The sequence below is a fragment of the Folsomia candida genome, unplaced genomic scaffold, assembly GCF_002217175.1.
Source record: "Folsomia candida strain VU population unplaced genomic scaffold, ASM221717v1 Fcan01_Sc012, whole genome shotgun sequence".
Lineage (NCBI taxonomy): Eukaryota > Metazoa > Arthropoda > Collembola > Entomobryomorpha > Isotomidae > Folsomia > Folsomia candida.
The window spans coordinates 3,941,925-3,961,691 of NW_019091204.1; the positions used below are offsets into that span (position 1 = coordinate 3,941,925).

Sequence of the window (19,767 nt, forward strand, 5' to 3'; positions counted from 1 at the left end):
TAATCAAAAAATTATTTCCAATTGGCTTACCATTATACTCTAGTTTCCACACTTGGGATAAATCTGAACAACTTGGAACATGACGTATGGCGTGGACTTTATTATGGTTGGTAATAATGGAGTTATACACGCTGAACGCCATCTGTGATTAGCGTGGGAAAAGTCATCAAATGTTCAGAATTTATTTATGCATATTGGACCCATACCCCTGTTGGTGAATTAACAATGGTGTATATCCCTCCATCCATGATTAGGCCTGGTGTGGGTGGGGTTGTTGTAGTTGGTGTGGTGGTAGTAGGTCGAGTGGTAGTTGGTGTGGTTGTGGTAGGTCGAGTAGTTGTAGTTGGAATCGTTGTAGTTGGAGTAACTGTAGTTGGAGTAGTTGTAGTTGGAGTGGATGTAGTTGGAGTAGTTGTAGTTGGAGTAGTTGTAGTTGGAGCAGTTGTAGTTGGAGTAGTTGTAGTTGGTGTAGTTGTAGTTGGAAAGATTGCACTTGGTGTGGCTGAGGTCGATCGTCTGAACAAATTAATACCCTCACAAATTTAATATAAGAGTTGCAATAATGAAAACTGGTATCACTTCACACACCCAAAATTTTTATTTAGATAAAACTTTCAGCAGCTGACTAAATATTCTGACAATGCGATTACGTCAGCGGTCGCTCGCCGATTTGGACAGAAATACGATAAATTAGATAAATAATTGAACACGTGCTTCAGGATATTTCATAATAGTCAGTTTAAAGAAAATTATATCGGATAGTCGGATTCCTGACCAAGGAAGTAATTCTGAGAAAATGTGTTCTTTATTTTTTTAATTGCATTCAAATTTGAGATTATTTGTAATGTTTCAAATATTTACGATTTTGGCAGAAAATTTTTCTTAGGATTTTACCACAATCGAAAACACTCGCATTAGCGAAAACGCATTAGAACAACTAAGCTAATTTCTGATAAATCCTGTCATAGGATTAATTTTAAATTGCTTGTTTCTTTGTTTGACAGGACTCAGTCAAATTTGAAGATAACAACTTCATGTCAACGCATATGTTGATAACGTTTGAAACAAATTTTAATATAATCTAAATAATTTAATCTTAAGGCATCTCCGTCGTCACGATAACGCAGGGTGTCACACTCTCGTGATTGCAAACCAGTAAATCCTGGTCCCACACGGTAATTGGGGGACAACTGTGGGCAATCGCTTCCCCGTTGCTGCACTCGATAAACTTCCGGCAATCGTAGGGATAGGGCCAATACGAGGGGACGCCATCTTCCCACGGGGGACATTCAAACACCTAACAAAAAACAATTTTGATTCAAACTTACAATATGTTTTTAAAACTATTGGCTTTACATTAAATGCAAATTAAAGCACAAATTGCTTTATTTGTCATACCTTGACCTCGACATCAGGAACGTTACCGGCTTATTCCACGTGAAACTATCAAATCGAGACCGGCATGAAATTGCCAATAATTTTATAAAAAATCATGATGATGGGACACAAAAATTTAAGTTTAACGTGTTTTCCCGTTTTAATTTATTTTGAAAATTAAAGGAAATATTCCCATTTGAAAAAACATTCAAAACCGACCAAAATTCTTAAATATTATAAAAACTGTAATGGTTGGTTTAATAGTCGTAATTTACAAAGATTTTATCTGCAGATTCGTTGCACATAAGCTTCCAGAATTTCAAAATTCTGAAAACAAAACAGTTTTAAATGCAATTTTGAAACCCAATTTAAACATCTGCCGCCACTGATCGGGAAAGTTTTGAATATTTTGTCGTGTGCCTTTGCTTAAATGTTATTTAATGCAATAAAAATTAGTTTCCCAATTGCTGGCGGCAGAAAGTTATAAGGGTTTTTCTGAGTCAGAGTTTTATACATGTACTTGTATTGCTTTGCTGTGTAAAATAATCTGAACTCTTAGCTGGGTGGGAACATTTGCAAAAATACTGCGAATGTTCCCAATCTCAGTGGCATATGCACGACACCATACACACATTCTCTCTCTCTTTCTGACTGTGTCGAATTTTGATTTGCGTGGGGAGAACATACGGCACTTCTCATGCCGCTCTCCTCCTGACCACCACCACCACTTTGCTCGGGGCGATATGTGAAGTCTCATCTTCCCATGACTTTTCCCGAATTGATACCCACGCATGGAATAAGCCTACCCTGTGCGACACAGTTTTTAATAACAATGCATGATACCAGGTAGAGAAAATATTTGAAATTATTTTTATACATAATTAATTTATGTAGATGTTTAACTGGTAAAAATTATTTTACTCTGTGCCGCAAAACTGTAATTGTATCAATTCAACTTAAGCGGACATGGTTTTATACTCGATTTTATTGGGGGTACTCATCTCATCGTGCAAATATGCACGCCACCTCCAAACAAGAAATGGAAGAGTAAACACAAAATAGGGTTACAAATCCTTACTTTTCCTTATCAGTTGCTACATATGACGCTCCAGCGTACGGTTTGACACAAAAAAATTAGATTAGTTTTGGACAAATTCCAATAGCAGAATTAATGTCTTCAATTAATTACACAAATTTAACGTGATGCAACAAAATAGTAATTCCCAAGGTAATGTTGTGCGATCTGATTTTGCGTGTATATCAAAAGACTTGAAATGGTAAAGATTAGGGGGGGGGAGGGGGTTTAATCGAAAATGTAATTTCTTAATGAAATCTTTCATTGAAACTTTCTCAGAAATATCAAAGTTCTAAGTCATAATCCTAGCCTACATAGGTCTCACAATTTTATATGCACAACTTGAAAGTCCCTAATACACAAATTGCAAATCATTGCCTTTACTAATACCTGATTTACAGATACACGTTAAATGCCAATTCCAAGTTAGATAACAACTCATCAATTTAAAGATAAGGTTCTAATTTCACTGAATTTTAGCTAGGACCCCACTTCAATGTCAAGTTTAATTAAAACTACTTTTGATCTGGGTCAATTTTTCGTTGAAATAAATTCTTATCGGGTCAAGATACCTGGAAGTTTTAATTAACTTCAATTGCTTCATTATTATTGCGAAATGTATTGCGAAATGTGAAAAAACTTAAATGAGATAAAGGAAATGAAATATTTTTTTCAAGAGAAGTGTAGAAAGCGTAGAAATTTTTTGCATATCGCATTATCGCGTAGAGTGGAACTACACACTGTAAATAAAGTTCAGCAAAATTGCCACCAAAGCAACTGTTGAGCAAAATTTACCCTGACAATGGTAAAATTTACGAAAGGTTGAGCAAAAATCTTGCAACCTTGACTAAATTTTACCTTTCGCAGGGTAAATTTTACTCAATAGTTGCTTTGGTGGCAATTTTACTCAAACCTGAGTGAATTTTACTCAAATTTATTTATGTAGAGTGCACGTTGTGGAACGAATTGTGGCGAGGCAAATACTGTTTGGAAGAAGAACCGCAATTCAATTGTTTAAGGACATCACTTGCCATTGATGAATGGGCTGATGAGCGATGCTAAAGGTAAGCTCTGCATTTATAATTCCATTCCCAGCCCCACCAAATTGATACATATATATTGATATATCTTAATTATCCCCCATATTGATATATATGTGTATTAATAGTAACACAATCATGTCCAATCATGCAACGATTTATTTAAAACGAAACCCAAATAACTGAACAATTCGCATAACTACAAAAGGAAACCCACACTGCATTTGGTAACATCGTAAAAACTTTTGCATAACATTTTCAAACTTAAATGTGTACCAATTGACGTAGAATCCTGTCAAACTAGAAATCATTCTCTTAGGCAGGATATCGAATTTAAAACAAATTTATCCAACCGTTTTACACAGTTTACAATATTGCCAAGTATTCACTGCGTGAATTTCATTATGTATTTATTTAAAATTGTACACATTTTTACTAACAAATTTATTTATTTATTTCTGAAATCACATTATTTTCTAAGCACAAACGAATTCTCGGCACCTCCACTCTTTTCTTCTTTTGAAAATTTACATGTTTTTAATCTCAGAGGACGAATTCATAGACGACGTACATGAGGCCGAGCAAGCCCAAAATGATGATATACGTCACGGCCAGGTTTTGACTTTCTTTCCTCTCCAAAATCGACTCTCGGCGTCTTCCCTCCATTTTTAAGAGCAAAATCCTCCTCAAATTTGCAAAGAGTGCAGAAAGAAAATCAGACTAATTAAGAAGATAATTAAGTGTTAATTATATATCCAATTAACGCACACTCTTAAAAATAATGTTATCCTTTTCACTAGTAAATGTACTCTGAATTAAAAATTAAAAATTACGTAATTCGCAATTAATTGAATGTTTAACTAATTAAGTAAACGATGCTAAATCCAGCGTAAACTTTACCATTTATCAAATCATAGTTACGCAGGATTTAGTATAGTTTACATAATTTACAATTTTGAGCGCATTTTCTGCTCAAAAAAGTGGTACATTATTTTTAAGAGTGTATCCATGCAATACTAATAAATATTTTTGAAGTCGCCACTCACCTTTTTTGATTAGGAAATTTTCAGAAATTATGATTCTCCCAATTTTGAGAAAAGTTGTTCCCCTCACCAGCTCGAGATTGGTTGTGAGGCGAAAAAGGTTTGCAAATTAAGGGGGACACGAACCCATCCGAAACAGAGGAGGAGGAGAGGAGAAGAAAATGAACAGGACCAAAATATGTGGGTGGGTTGGTTGAGCAATAAAATGCAATCATAACATAACTTGTATGCTTCAAAGACAAGGCAGGGTTCGGAAGTTGGGTAAGTTTCGGTACACATTTTTAGGCTGGAAGTAATTTGCGAATGCGGGTATCGAGTAGTCCGAGTATTTAGTTGGAAATCATTTTACATACAAATTTTATTGTGATGCAGTTGGGGTACTCATTACGGTTTCCCATAATTAGTCATGTTCGCAAAAAATTGATCGAAAAATTAATCTATGAAGTTACCCACTTTCAAGGCTAGTATTACATAAGTTCGCAAATTCCGTTTTCAAAATTCCAAACTCTACGAATATGCCTATTCTTAATGAATACCCCAAATACGTTAGGTGTATCTCGAACATTAGGTATTGAACAAGTGTTTCTAAGTAGTTCTGAGAAATATGCAAAATTTTGCAAAACCAGGGATGTGAAACCATGTTATGATTTTTGTAAATCAAGTTTACCCAGGAAATGCGCGTTCTAATTTTTTATAGTAGTTTGACGTGAGTAGCCCTATTTTTATAGTGAAATTATACAAATTGGAACTAACATATTTGTATATGCATTCTTAAATATTTTAAAGAGTGAAAATATTCTCTATAAAAATATTGCGTATAAATTCCATAGAATCACCTCTCCATATTTTTCACACTTTCACTCACCTGCAAAAATATCTGGCAAAAAATCCGCAACCCTGCCCACAAACCCAAGTTTATTTATAAAGCGAGTAATAAAACCGAGCCAGGAATATGATATGTTCTTTATCTCGCGTTATGACTCTCTTTCCTCTGCAAATGCATGCATCCCGAACAAATGCTCATTTTTGCACTCTGCCAAAAAGAAACACATTAACATTTTCCTACCGTATTTAACCACACCACACGATGTTAATACATAATACGTACATACGTGCATATTAGTCTGTACGAGCCACAAAAAAAAATCACGTCGCATTAACTCATCATCTGCCAAAGACTTTATTACCAGTTGGCATACATTTTAACTACAAACGAGACAAGATCACTGTCATTATTGTGTCGTTAACGCCATCCTATTTTGCATATATGTACATATGTAAATTATACGCAAAATAGGTCAAGATTACGGTCGAACATGGCAGTTTTGCAGAACTTGCAAGTAAATATGAAAAAAACATGTGAATGTGCACTTTAATTTTTGATGCGGAAGTAACTTACTGTTCAGAAAGAGACAAAAATGTGCACTGTTAGAAATCTGGTTTAGTCAGGCACGCATTGATTTCTCGGTATTAAAATTGCTACCGCAGGGTAATAAGATTTTAGCGGTTCGTAAAAATTTGCTGCAAAATTTACGACAAAACTTTAATACCTGGTTATTACTTATCAATTCCACTATGGTATAATCATTTACATATGTACCGCTTGGTATTATTTTAATACTGGATTTCTAATAGTGTGCGTAATTCCTGTGTGTCCTTCCTTACTTCACAATTCTGTTTAACCCAAAATTTTAAGAACACTGGGAACAAAATTATAGCTATGTTAAAAAACAAGTTTGGGAACATGCAAAATTTTATCTAATCCAAAATATCACGCACAAAATATCACCAAGGCAATTCATGCAGTCCTTGATAACATTGTAAATATCGTAAATTCCGTAAATTTTTAAACTTTTTAAAAATTTGACACATTTGGAAGAATACATAAATAGCCCACAAATTTTACTAAACTTGCTCAGACCACGGGCGTCACTTTATTTTTTAAAAGTTTGTTAAAAGTTATTTTACTAGTGGTACAGATTTTTGTAAGTTACAAAGCGCTGTGAGAGTCATTATTTTTATTTCTCAGGCATAAAAATCATAAAAAAATTGCACACTCAAAATTTCAGGTATAATTTTATTGAAAGGTTTACACAATTTTGGACTATTTAAATAGGTCACCCAATTAATTTCAGCGTAATAAATTCAGTCCTTCAATTTCTCCCCAGTTCACGGCAAGCACAGAATCTGGAAAAAGAAAGTTATTTATATATCTATTTCACAATTACAGAAATTAACTTCCCATTAATTTTTCACCATTTTATCAAAACTCACACTTTAAATATGCATAAATAAGCAAAATTTATGTACTCAAGGTTCTGTAGAGTAGAGGATAACACAACCAAAAGATAAAATTTATCCTACCGTTGTGCAAAACTTGTCCAAAGTTATGTAAAATTGTGTCCAACTGGTGGGTAAATTTTGCACAACGTTGGCTAATTCTTATGTACCTTTTGGTTATTTCATCTTCTTTTTTAGTAAATTTTATTTATTTTTAGTTAAAGTACCAACTCCTGCCTTCCAGCCAGCTTGTTCCATTGCCTTCAGAAACATCCCAATGTTGGTCGCCTTCCCGTTAACGCCGAAAACAGCACTAATCATGTCGTGGAAAAGGGAATGCGTGCCCCTTAGAGCGTCCGACTGGTGCCATTTTCTAGTCAACTCTTCCCTCTGGCTGACCTGGATTGGCAGATTCGCCACGATTTCGAGATAATTACCAAGTGCGCCTTCAGTCTGCATCATTGCGTTAATGAGTTTCCGCTCGATTTCTTTTTTCGGCGTGTGCACCTGTTCAGGTGGCCAAAATACTGGAAAACAAATTTTACTCATATTATATGAGTAAAATTGTAAGTAGAGAGCCCATGGGAAATAGTCGTGATGGGACATTCTGGCCTACTTATGGTCAAAAAATGGTTCTAGAAATCTCAAATTTTCGTAAAATATGCTAAATATATCTGACAATAGATATGTATAGGTATACAAACAAAAGAGACTTGAATCCATTGTGCATCTCGTATTTAACCTTTTTCTTCGCGTCCGCCGTTAATGCTTTTCCGGAAGACTTTGCAACTTCATTGTTAATTTTTTCTCACCGGAACCGAAATTTTCTCAAAATATCGTCTGTGTCACAAATCTGGAAGTATTTCTTCTTGCATAGAGTCCAAAATGTTTCGATGGGGCGAAGATAAGGGACATTAGGAAGGTTTTCTTTTTTCAAAATCAAACTGCCATTTCATCACAATGTATTTTGATGCCAGCCAAACCAGAAATTTCTTTGAAAATTTTGAACGACATTTTAATATCTCTTCGGCTTTCACTTGAGAGATATATTCCCCATGAAAAAATTGCATTCCCGGAGTTTCTGTCAAATTCTTAAGGACGTAGAACTTGTAAGTGACCAACTTTTTTGGTGTAATTTTTTTGTAAAGCTTCAGAGGTCTTGTGTTTACCATTTTTTCTTGATCATCCGTATGTTTTGGTGCAGATTTTTTTGCATACCCTTTGGCCCACAGCTTATGGGCCTTAACAAGTAGTTTGGATTTATCTTGGACCTTTAGGCCGTATCAGGCATGGACGTGGAGCGATATTTTCCAGAAATAAATTCAATCGTTTTTAATTTTCAAGGGGTCATTATGATGGTTTTTTCTCATGGTGCGTTTTTGAAGTTCACATTTTCGGATTCTCCATAACTTTTTATACATGTCTACATTTTTTCACGCCCACATCCTTGTCCGTTGAAATGGAGTTAAGCTTTCCACGAGTCTTGGTCGACCAAATTCTGGTACTTACAAAAAAACTCGTTTCGCGAGTTCGTCACTTTGAAATGGCGTACGAAATTTTTCTGTCAATGAAAACTTATGAAATTTTTGGGGTGCAATATCAGATGTATTTAACATATACCAAAGGGCGCTTTTCCTGGTGGTGACGAATTTGTCGTTGAATAACCCCGGAACGGTTTGTCGTAGCGGGTCAAAATTTTTAACAGAGGAGCATGTTATTCTCAGATAGTTGTGTGCAAAAATTCAACTCCCCACTTTCAAAAATGCCTCCCCCACAGCCCCCAGAAGTTGAGACACGCATAAAAACTGTTTCCAAACTTAAATACCCGAACAGCCGAATAACAAAACATCTTAAAATTGAAGGGAAAACGGTTTCGAAATCTGGAATCGATAAGGTATTGAAAAATATAGGTGAAAAGCGAGAAATTCTGAGTAGAGGGCAACCACCACCCCCTAGAAGAAGGCAAAAAAAGTGTCAATTCCGACCGTGTTGAGGAAAATTGACCTATTGACCTCAAAAGATAATCCACCGACCCAAAAGGAAATTTCCCGTAAGGTTGGGGTCTCTAAGCGTTCAGTGGAACGAGAAATTACGATTTTGAAAAAACGACTTGGTCGGAAATCTCGTGTGCATCAGCTGGCCAAATAACAGGAAAAAAATCGCGCCTGTGTTTACAAATAAAATTATTTGAATTTTCGGTCAAGGAATCACAGTGAGTTATTGGTGACATTTGACGAAGCACTAATTTCTCTACAAGTTACTAATTGGGTTCCAAGAGCTTACTACACGACAAATGCCGAAAACAATTCACGCAAGTTGGTGCTTCCGCGTAAGGAGAACTTTTTATAACAGCTTATGCTGGTGGGTGCAATGTCGGGTCCTGGTATCCTCCCACTTATCAAAGTCCCCCAAAAAGTGAAGGAATCTTTGAAGTATGATGTGGACCGTGTATTGAAACCACTTTTGGAATAACACTTTCCTAAATTGTACGGTAAAAAAATAAATAGGGTGATTTTTCATAATGACTCAGCGTCTTCCCAGACGGAAAAGTTGACCCAAGATTATGCAAAGGACCTTGAACCTAGATTGGGGATAAAAATCATTTCGAATAGTGAAATACCTGTATAATCCCCTGATATAAGTCAAATGGACTTGTTTGGGTTCGGATACTGGAAAAGAAAATCTTTTCTGTGGAGACCGAATTTTTTAGACGGAGTTTGGAAAGAGTTGGAATGAGTGTCTCAACTTCTGGGGGCTGTGGGGGAGGCATTTTTGAAAGTAGGGAGTTGAATTTTTGCACACCTCTATCTGAGAATAACATGCTCGTCGGTTCAAAATTTTGACCCGCTACGACAAAGCATTCCGGGGTTATTCAAGGCCAAATTCGTCACCACCAGCGAATGCGCCCTTTGGTAATACCAAAATTTGAGACTTCTAGAACCAATTTTTGACCATTTGAAGGCCAAAATGCCCGCATCACCACTATTTCCCATTGGCTCTCTACATATACCTAATTTAATATACGAATGAGTGAAGAAATTATAAGAATTTTCATGTTACTTAGAATTTTAACCAGTCTTTTAGTCTTTTTAGTTTTTTTTTGTATACAGGATATTATTGTTATGCATATATGGTGCATAAAAGCGCACAAAATGCATAAATTAAATTAATTAAGCGCACTTTATACAGGGAATTTATATTTTAAACAAATTTTATACGTCCCCACCCTCCCAGGTGGGGGTGAGCTTCAGTTATCTAAAGTTGTATGCCGATTCGAAACCTTACAGCATCAATTTGTATCCCAAGTTTTGGATTATCTACTTCTCCATCATTATCCGTCTATCAATCAATTACGCTCATAAGACTAATCCTACCGACCTGGATATAAAATTCGTACGTGACATTTGGTTCACATATGAAGTAACATGAAACTATTATTGGACAAGAAAATTTCAAAAAGCATTTGTTTTGCTTTGCTAGAAAATACATGCCTGTACATATGTATGTACATATATATGTAGCGTTTAAAAAATTTTAAAGTTATATCCCATGATTCTTAACAACTTTCACTAATTTGGTAAACATATTAAAAAGTGAAAAATGCTATGACACTAAAACACAGAAATAATGCGGAAAGTATAACATTGATTTCCTAGTTAGTCAAATATCAAGAAAAATTTCAGCTATTATATTAATATGATTACCACTATACTAATTGTTGTACTATTCGCACCTACATAAATGATTCTTGGGTACTTTCATGCATTTTACTAGATGTTTTATGGGTATTATTAAACTTTGAGCATCATTTTTGCGCCCTAGTTTCGTGCAGTTGAACAGCTCAAACACTGATTTTTAAGGTCAACTATTAATATACATATAAACCAACTAACAAAATATTATTTACATGTACGTGTATGTTATGTTTTATCATTTCGTCATAGGCTTTGCATGTGAAAAAGTTTCTTATTAAAAAAATCGGTCGCTATTTAAGTCATCTACATAATCATGAATCGAAAGAGTTAAAATCAATCAAATGAAACTACACTGATAATTTGTGGCTCAGAAAGGCTGCACAATTAAACGCTTGCGTTACGTGACAAGGGGGGGGGGTGGGCCATCAATTTTTGTGACACCAGCGTGACATAGGGGAGGGTGGGTGTCCAAAAAAGCCAAAATTTGCGTTATGAAGTTTATGAACCCCTAATGGCCGTCCCCAAACGTATGCTCACAGATTTGGACCAAACTATTTAGTGTCAATTTATCTCAAGTATAATTGGTATGAAATTTGCAAATGACACTAGCTGCCAATGCTCAGATTCATATTTGCATAAAAACAGGAGAAACCCCACCCACAAGGATGGCAAATTTTTCATTTTCCAAATTTGCTACACATTTTTCCCGCTTTGAATGCAAATAACTCCGCCAAACCTGCGCATTGGCAGATAGTTCCATTTGCAAATTTCATACTAATTATATTTGTGATCGATTGACGCTAGTTTGGTCCAAACCTGTGAGCATACGTTGGGAGACCTCTATTGTCAGTCACAATGGAACTTTTTTTCAAGCTAAACCGAGATTATATAACGAGTTATGTTAGAAAATCAAACCAAAAATTAGGAATCACATGACACCTATCATTCTGTTGAATGGTCCCTTTGACGACAAATTTTTGCGGTCAAAGCACCCACCATTACCTTAGTTATCGCCTCGGGGATGGAAAGCGAGAGTAAAATTTACTAAAAAATTGAACTTTACCCCCAAAGATTTTCTTTAAAGGGCCTTTCAAAGGAAAGAAAAGTTCCACGTGATTCCTAATTTTTGGCTTAATTTTTTGACATAACTCGCTCCAAAATCCTGGTGTCACTAATCACTAATCGACAATTCCCGTAATTTCACAAGAAGTTTTATCTATTAAAGCGACACTTGAAAACATCCCGTAGTGTCATGCTATCTAACTTACCCTATATTTCGTATTTAATTACTTGGTACCGATTGCATACCGGTTATACATTTTTACAAGCTCGTAAATTTTCGACGCCATAAATTTCAAAAATAATTAAAATTATTCACCATAAAAAATTCGAATTTACTAAACTATGTTGTTAGCACAGAAAAAAGTACATTAAAAAAACTAGCGGCGTTACCTCCCCAACGAATGTTAGTTAACTAACATCAACCAAAATCACAAAAGACACAAATTTTCACAACATATGTAAATATGTACTTACAAGATATTTTCGCAACTTCTTCTCTAGGCCATGGTACGTAATCCTCCGCCATTGTAATTTTCCTCCAAAAATTACACACGTATTCCAAATTATTTTTACAAATAGTTTTACCCTCGTGAAAGTGTTCAACTTAAAATGGGTGTCGGCCAGAAACTGAATTGTCATGCACCAACGAACTCATGTACATATGTACATACATACGTATTTACATAATTCCTGATGTTTGATAAGCCCACTGGAACCAAGAAGATAAGAAGGAACGTTGCCTACTGAAGTGGTTCGGATTATCTGCATATGCAAATGTTCAGGTATGTATGTATACACTCTTAATAAGCCGGTAAAGTCACGCAGGTAATGATTTATCGGTAATAAATTTGGTAATAATGTTTTACCATGTAGTAAAAAATCGTTACGATGATGGAAGAACTTTATTACCAAGCCATTACCAAAGGATACAACATATCAGTACCACTTTGGTAGAGTCATATAAGGTGGATCTACTAAATAGTGGATCACTTGGTGCTTTTAAAGGGTTCGTATTTATTTTCTCCCCAGTCAGTTTTCACTACTCGCGCAGACACAAATTCAGCTGTTATTTCTGAACCCGTTAATGCTTATTAATGAAAATTTTACCATGAGTAGTCCAATACCATAGGTCGATTATGACCTTCATAGAGTCTTGATAAAATGTTTAGTTGTGCAGCAATTAAACATTTAAAAAAATCGGAAAAATTTTGAAGCATCCGAAAAACTGTATGACTACGGACGAGCAGAAATTTTGTCATATACAAAAATTGGTCTAAGCGATGTAGTAAGATGTCAGCTACTACAACTACAACAATTCAGCTCAAGATTCACGAAGAACCGAAAGTTGTGTACTTAATTGTTGAAAAGAGTTAATTGACTCAAAACGACTAAAAGTTATAAACATGCAAATTTCCCATGCTACAATTCAAAAGTTTACAAAATCGACGAATTAGAGTTACATTGCTTATAAACTAACCCAGGAAACATTCACATGTCATAGGAACATTGATGACCGTCTTAAATCTGGGGAAATATTCCCAAAAAGTGGCGATTTCGGTGAGAAAAAGCAAGGTCAAGAACTATGGCGTCATATCCTCAGGACTAATGAATTCTCAAATGAGCCATATCCAGAATTGAACCTAGAACATATGGTATACAAAACCGAAAAAAAGTCGCCTGTACCACCCATGAGTGTTTCATAATGTGTATCGAAAGTTATGGTAGCGGGTAGTTTTTTGCGCGTAACGTGACAACTGTTCGTATTACACAAATATAGCACAAATAAATGCGAAGAATTTTATAGCGCAAATGCAACCAAAATACTTTGATAGCATGAGAAGCAAGGAATTTATTCCATATGTTAGTCAGTACTTTTCATGCAAGATGGTGGTGCAACTCACATGGCAAAAACTACCATGCTGCTTTCCAAAGGGCATGCTAAAACGGTTTGGAGCGAAGGGGTGTGGTCCGATAAAAATCCGGATGTTGGGGTTTTGGAGGACCTATGGCCCATACTTAAGTATGATATGCATAAAGATCCAAAACCACGGATAACAACAGAGCTAACAATGAAAATTTAAGCAAAGTTCAATCACATATCGAGAACCACTTTGGAAAAATGAGTACTTAGCGACAATTAAAGAGTTGTGGACGCGGCTAACGTGGGTGATCGAAAGACCAAATACTAAGGTATGTTTGAGAAAAAAAATTGGATTCCATGCGTGTCTCCGTTTTGAGAAATTAGCTTACCTTTTTTAACTGGCAAAAGTGGGGAGAAAATAAATCCGAACCCTTTAGTAGCGAAGTGGTCAAAAATAGGTTTCAAAATCTGAAAGTGATGGGCAATATGCCAAATATATCTAACCACATGCCACAAAAATTTCATAAGTTTTGAATGGAAAATAAATTTCGTACAAGATTTCAAAGCGAAGAAGTCGGGAAACAAGTTTTGGATAAGTATCAGAATTTGATTGACAAAGACTCGAAGAAGACCTGAGTACATTTCAACGGAGTTGGGTATTGCCGTGCAAAAATCAAGACATACATAAAAAAGTATGGAGAATCCGAAAATGTAAGCTTCAAATAACCACCATTTGAAAAAAACCATCATATCGACCCCTCAAAAGTTAAAAACGATTGAGCAGTTTTTTGAAAATGCTCCATCCACGTCGGTGCCTGATGCTGCCATGAAGTCAAAGATTAATACAAACCACTTGTACCATATTAAGGCCTATAAAATGGGGGTCAAAGCGTATGTAAAGAAATCTCCAGCAAAATGTACGTGAACTGAAGAAAAAATGGTAACCACACCAACTCTGAAGCTTTGCAACAAAAGTTTACGAAAAAAGTTGGTCATTCATGACGAGTCCTACGTCCTTAAAAACGCGACAGAAACTCCGGAAAGGCAATTTTTCATGGCAAATGTGTCTCTCAACTGAGAACCGAAGAGAAATTAAAATGTTTTTCGAAATTTCTCAAAAAATCTCAGGTTTGGCTGGCGTTCTTTAAATTTGGGCGTGTTCTGGACCCCTCATTTTAGAAGGGCTGTGGGGACGCACAGGTTTGTTTTCAGAAATGTGTGACAGTCCGTCTGATTCCTTTCATCAATGAGTATCAAAAAATATAAAATGTAATTTTGTGGACCGACCTTGGACTAATCCACAATTCAACAAGTATTAAGGAAGAAATCGAAAAAAAATTCAGTTAGACGTCGAAAAATGGAAACCCCACATGCATCCCTCATCTTCGCTCAATAAAAAAATGTCGACTATGTGTAAGAAGGCATACTCCTAGCTTTGCGAAACAGTCGATAATTCAAGAAAGTTTTGCTTCCGGTGGGAGAAAATTAGCAATGAAGTTGCAAAGTCTTCCAGAAAAGCACTAACGGCGGAGGTGAGGAAAAAGGGTAAATACGACATGGATAATAGATTAAAGTCTTCTTTGTCCGCGGATGTATAAAATTAGATATACTTGGAATATTATGCAAGAATTTCAGATTTCGAAACCTGTTTTTGACCACTTGGCTAATAAAGTTACCAAGTGATCCACTATTTAGTAGATCCACTATACTTGTGCTTTTCGGTAATGTTTATTACCAGATTATTTACAGTGTATGTGTATAAATACTACAATGAGGCTCGCAGGAGTATAGAAGAGAGAGTGGTAATTATATACCCACTGGTAAAGTCACATGTATGTACATTCGAGGGGGGGGGGCAGTACCGTACCAACCGTGGTATATTGTGGTACCAAATACCAGGCCCGGGGCCCGTAAGAGCCCGGGCCAGGTCGCAAGCTTTACACTAGATATAGTGAACTTTTTGTGAATTGAAGATTTTACAAAAAAATACTCCACGTAAATACATTTTCTTACATCTAACATTAAACTGTTTGATCTTATTCGTTTTTCATATGTAATTATTTTTGTATGAATTTCTTTGCCTTACACTTTTGTATGAATTTAGAGCAAACATAATGTATAATTTTTAATGAGGGTATTCATTATTTCTTCGTATCCGTAGTATCGTAAAATAGTTTACGAAGAAAAACAAGGGGTCAGGTTTAGTAAAAATCGTAAGCGTAGTAACGTGATTTTCGATGAGAAAATCTTACGACGCTTACAAAATCTCGTAAGCGTCGTAAGTTATTTTACGATACGAAGAATACTAAGGATACGAAGAAATAATGAATACCCTCAATGTTAATAGTTTGACTTTCGAATTTTACTTCATATACAAAATTCTGATTTTAGCTGAAACTTTCATACTTCCACTTCATTTAAAAATTCAGCTAAAAGGAAATTAGGCATATTGAAGAAAACTTAAAAGTGTGGGTCGACTTATTTCTGTCCTTAAGCAATTTAAAATTTGTAGCGTAAAAGTTGGAGAGGAGCACTTCAGGCCTACGCGTTTTTACTTACAATTCCGATATGTGTGAATTACCTGACACCAACATTTCTCAACAGTTGGCATATTTCTCTTATACTTATCTTGTGTGATTGTTGGAAATTCTGTGTATGTAAAGAGTAATAATTAAGCACTTGTTTCAGGATTTTTCATAATGCTCAACTTAAATGAAATTATGACGGAATCCGTCAGCGACAATTTCCATTTTTATTATGAAATTTTACTCATGAGGGAGAAATATACAGATTCTCGCATACGAATTACATCGTAATTCGTTGAAGCTTAAAATGCGTGGGCATGAAGTGGTTCCCTCAAATTTGGGCCCGACCAATTTTAAATTTTTACCAAACACCGAAATAACCCGACCCGTAATTTTCATTTTTCTGAATGTTCCAAATAAAGATTTTTCAAAAAGCTGTTAATTTTCTAATTTTAACGCTATTTCAAAAATGAAAGAACATGTTTGCTAAAAAATTATTTCAATAAAATTTATAAAAACTGGTTTTCGAAAAACTATTAACGATTAAAATTTTTATACTATTTCGGAATTTTGAAAAAATGCTACAGGCCAGAAAATTCGGAAAATCGAAAGTTTTTTGAAATGTGGAAGTTTCTTAAACAATTTAATTCCGTGCAAAAATGTTCTTTCATTTTTGAAATAGGATCAAAATTTATCATTTTTAAAAATTCAAATTTAGCTGAAAATGTATGGTAGGGTAAGTACCTTCGTTTCTCAAATTGGTTGTATTCAGAGATTTGTTACGGTTTTTTCTTAGTGAGGAAAATACCTAACAACGAAAATAATTTACTAACAATGCGATGACGCCAGCGGGCTCGCTCCGATTTTGATGAAACCATGATAATTATGTAGCCTTACATAAATAATTGAACACATGTTTCGGGATTTTGCATAATGCTCAGTTTCAACAAAGTTATGATGGTATAAGTGGCCGAAAATTAGCATTTTTCTCCCTCAAAAACAAAAAAAGAAAACCTTCACGAGAAACAGGCGAATTTTCGGCCACTTATACCATCATAACTTTGTTGAAACTGAGCATTATGCAAAATCCCGAAACATGTGTTCAATTATTTATGTAAGGCTACATAATTATCATGGTTTCATCAAAATCGGAGCGAGACCGCTGGCGTCATCGCATTGTAAGTATGCATTTACCCACCCCAAAAAAGTGACCATCTGCGATATCTCAGTCAACGGATTTTGATGAAATTTTGCACCGCTTATTGTTACATAATTTAGAAATGGGATCTGGTGCGACTTAGCGAATGCTTGATTTTTACGCGAGTAATGGGCAAAAATACCCCTGGAAACGTATTTATATTTATAGCTAATTAACGGCGTATCGTAATGAAAAATTAATTTCACAAATTTTAGAGTAAATTTTTGTGCAAATTTTAAGGGTAGTATGATTAAAATCGGTTCATAAATGACAAAGTTCTTCCTATAAGAGGTGCAAAAAATTGGATGAAGCTTAAGGGGTGGTAAAAAAACAAACGCCATTGACAACAACTAATGGAATAAATATATGAGTTCTACATACTCGAGTTATGTGGCAAAATATTTGCAAACTACATGCAAAATTAAATTTCGGGCATGCGTTGTGTTTAGTATCTAAATAACTCAATAACAGGTATTAAATAAACAAGCCTCCAAAAAAGGGAAATCTTAGTGAGGCTGGGTGCAGCTATCAATGTTAAATACATTTTTCGGAACAGCATTTGCATCACCACTCTTAAAACTATCTATTCGTACATTAATTTGTATTGATCAGAATATGGATTCCTGTTGTCTTCAGTCGAAGTCTTTAGTTCAATATATTTAATTGCAGTAATTATTATATAATTATTGTTAATAATTATGTAATTAAGTCCGTCCTGATGACGATCGAAACCGAGATCGAAAACTTGACACCATTAAAAAACAATAAGGTTTTTCATTGGGCGTACTCACGACAACTTCTTATTTCGCATCGCAACTCATTTAGCAAACTTGCGAAGATCAAAATATTTGTGTCGTGAGGGGGTTCGCAAAATATGACTTCGCAAAACTCTCCAATTTCGCAAATCTACTGAAAAACACCTATTTTGGTATTGTTTCCATGGATTTCTTTAATTTCCCTTGCTGACGATGGTGAGAATGAGTTTGCGAAGTAATTTTGCGAAATAAGATAAAACTACATTTAAAAAACAGCATTCTTCGGTGAGGGTGCGACTAAAAACTTTTAAACAAGAGCATTGAGCAAATTTTGAAATTTAATATTTACCAAGTTCTACCTCACCGTGGGCATTATTTATATACCAAATCAATTTGGGCCCACGGTGAGGCAAACGTTGGTAAATGTTAAATTTCAAAATTTGCTCAATGCTCTTGTTTAAAAGTTTTTAGTCGCACCCTCACCGAAGAATGCTGTTTTTCAAATGTAGTTTTATTTACTGGTTTTTGCGTGGAAATTTTTTTGTTAGTCACTAATAGCAATCAGCTAGGTGCAGTTATGAAAAGTCTTTTAAGCAGCGTAAATGGCTGCAGATACCACCATCAAAACTTTCTCATTTTTCGACCGATTTTTCTCGAACGTGTCTCAAATGATGCGTGATCAGTGCCCGGACACTAAAATCAGCTACTGGCATGGTCATTGTATGGCAAAATTGAATTTCCGGTTCGTTTTAAAGTTTCGAAGGTCCTAAAATTCTTGCAATATTAGACTTTCGTAACGAGAAAGATGAAAAGACACTAGATTTCGTAATTGTCTGATTTTTTTGTTTCAACAATTTTTCACTAAATTCAACCGGTCGAGCTGTAGCGTTGACAGAAGTTTTAGAACCCTGTCTTGAAAGCATACCTTGGGTTCGCCGTAACCATGCGCTTTTCTGTCGTGAGGGTAGCCCTTGGTTACTTTCCTCACCTCAGAAAAAAGCCCAATTGCTGGGTAAATTTGCGAAAAAAAATCCCATGGTTTTCCAGCAAAATTTTTGCGAAATCTCGCATATCACGCAAAACTTCGCAAGTTATGTTTCTATGCTCAATTTGCGAGATATGCGAAGGTTGATGTGAGTACGCTCATTGTTATTCAATTTGTACATCTACAATGTACGTAATCAATAATTCTACCAGTAATTAAATCATCTAGGCTAAAATAGTTTGGAGAGTCGTGATTCAAATGCTGTTCCGAAAAATGTATTTAATATTGATAGCTGTACCCAGCCTCACTAAGATTTCCCTTTTTTGGGGGCTTGTTTATTAAATATTGCCCCCGGAAGCCTTTAAAAACCAAGTTGTCGGGATCTTCGGTTTTTGAGCCCCAAAAGTGGTTGGAGGCAACTTTCTTCAACTTTACGTTATTTATCTATTATTGCCCTATACTAATCTCAAAAATTAAATAATAAAAAGCCGTGGCCCGCCGGCACCCTAAAAGTTCATTACTCCTTCGTATGCGAGAATCTGTATTTTTCTCCCTCGCGAGAAAATTTTCACGATAAAAATGGAAATTCTCGCTCCCGGATTCCGTCATAATTTCATTTAAGCTGAGCATTATGAATCCTGAAACACGTGTTCAATTATTTGTCTAAGGTTACATAATCATCGTGATTTCGCCAAAATCGGAGCGAAACCGCTGGCGTCATCTCATTGTTAGTCAGGCTGTAGTCTGACGGCGTCAGGCCCAAATGTGTACAATTGTATATTTTTATATTCTTACCGCTTGGTTCAATTTTAAAAACTATTTTCAGCCAAGACGTTAGCTTTTGAAAATATTGTGTCTTTGAATTTGTACC

General features: G+C 35.4%; 1 protein-coding gene and 1 long non-coding RNA gene across 3 annotated transcripts; both read right to left on the bottom strand.

Moving 5' to 3' along the window:
• Positions 1-3,633: 3,633 nt before the first annotated feature.
• Positions 3,634-4,699, bottom strand: LOC110855353. The gene is made up of 2 exons (XR_002548444.2): positions 4,539-4,699; positions 3,634-4,212 (listed from the first exon to the last, which is right to left on the bottom strand). It is a non-coding gene; the product is annotated as an uncharacterized LOC110855353 (long non-coding RNA).
• A 1,839-nt stretch (positions 4,700-6,538) lies between these two features.
• Positions 6,539-12,228, bottom strand: LOC110855360. Of its 2 annotated transcripts, none has more exons than XM_035856165.1 (3): positions 12,047-12,228; positions 7,047-7,342; positions 6,539-6,722 (listed from the first exon to the last, which is right to left on the bottom strand). In XM_035856165.1, exons 1-3 carry the CDS (start codon positions 12,096-12,098, stop codon positions 6,705-6,707), a joined length of 366 nt encoding a protein of 121 aa, XP_035712058.1. In that variant the 5' UTR covers positions 12,099-12,228; the 3' UTR covers positions 6,539-6,704. The 2 variants fall into 2 exon arrangements, with proteins under 2 accessions (XP_035712058.1, XP_021959481.1); XM_022103789.2 differs by having other exon boundaries at positions 7,043-7,342; positions 12,047-12,223.
• Positions 12,229-19,767: the final 7,539 nt, after the last annotated feature.

Coding starts and splice junctions, on each gene's coding strand:
- LOC110855360 (XM_022103789.2), bottom strand. CDS start 12,098: ATGGCGGAGGATTACGTACCATGGCCTAGAGAAGAAGTTGCGAAAATA. Junction 7,343..12,046: donor AGAAGTTGCGAAAATATCTT/GTAAGTACATAT, acceptor TTTGTTTTCCAG/TATTTTGGCCACCTGAACAG. Junction 6,723..7,042: donor TGGCTGGAAGGCAGGAGTTG/GTACTTTAACTA, acceptor TTCTTTTTCCAG/ATTCTGTGCTTGCCGTGAAC.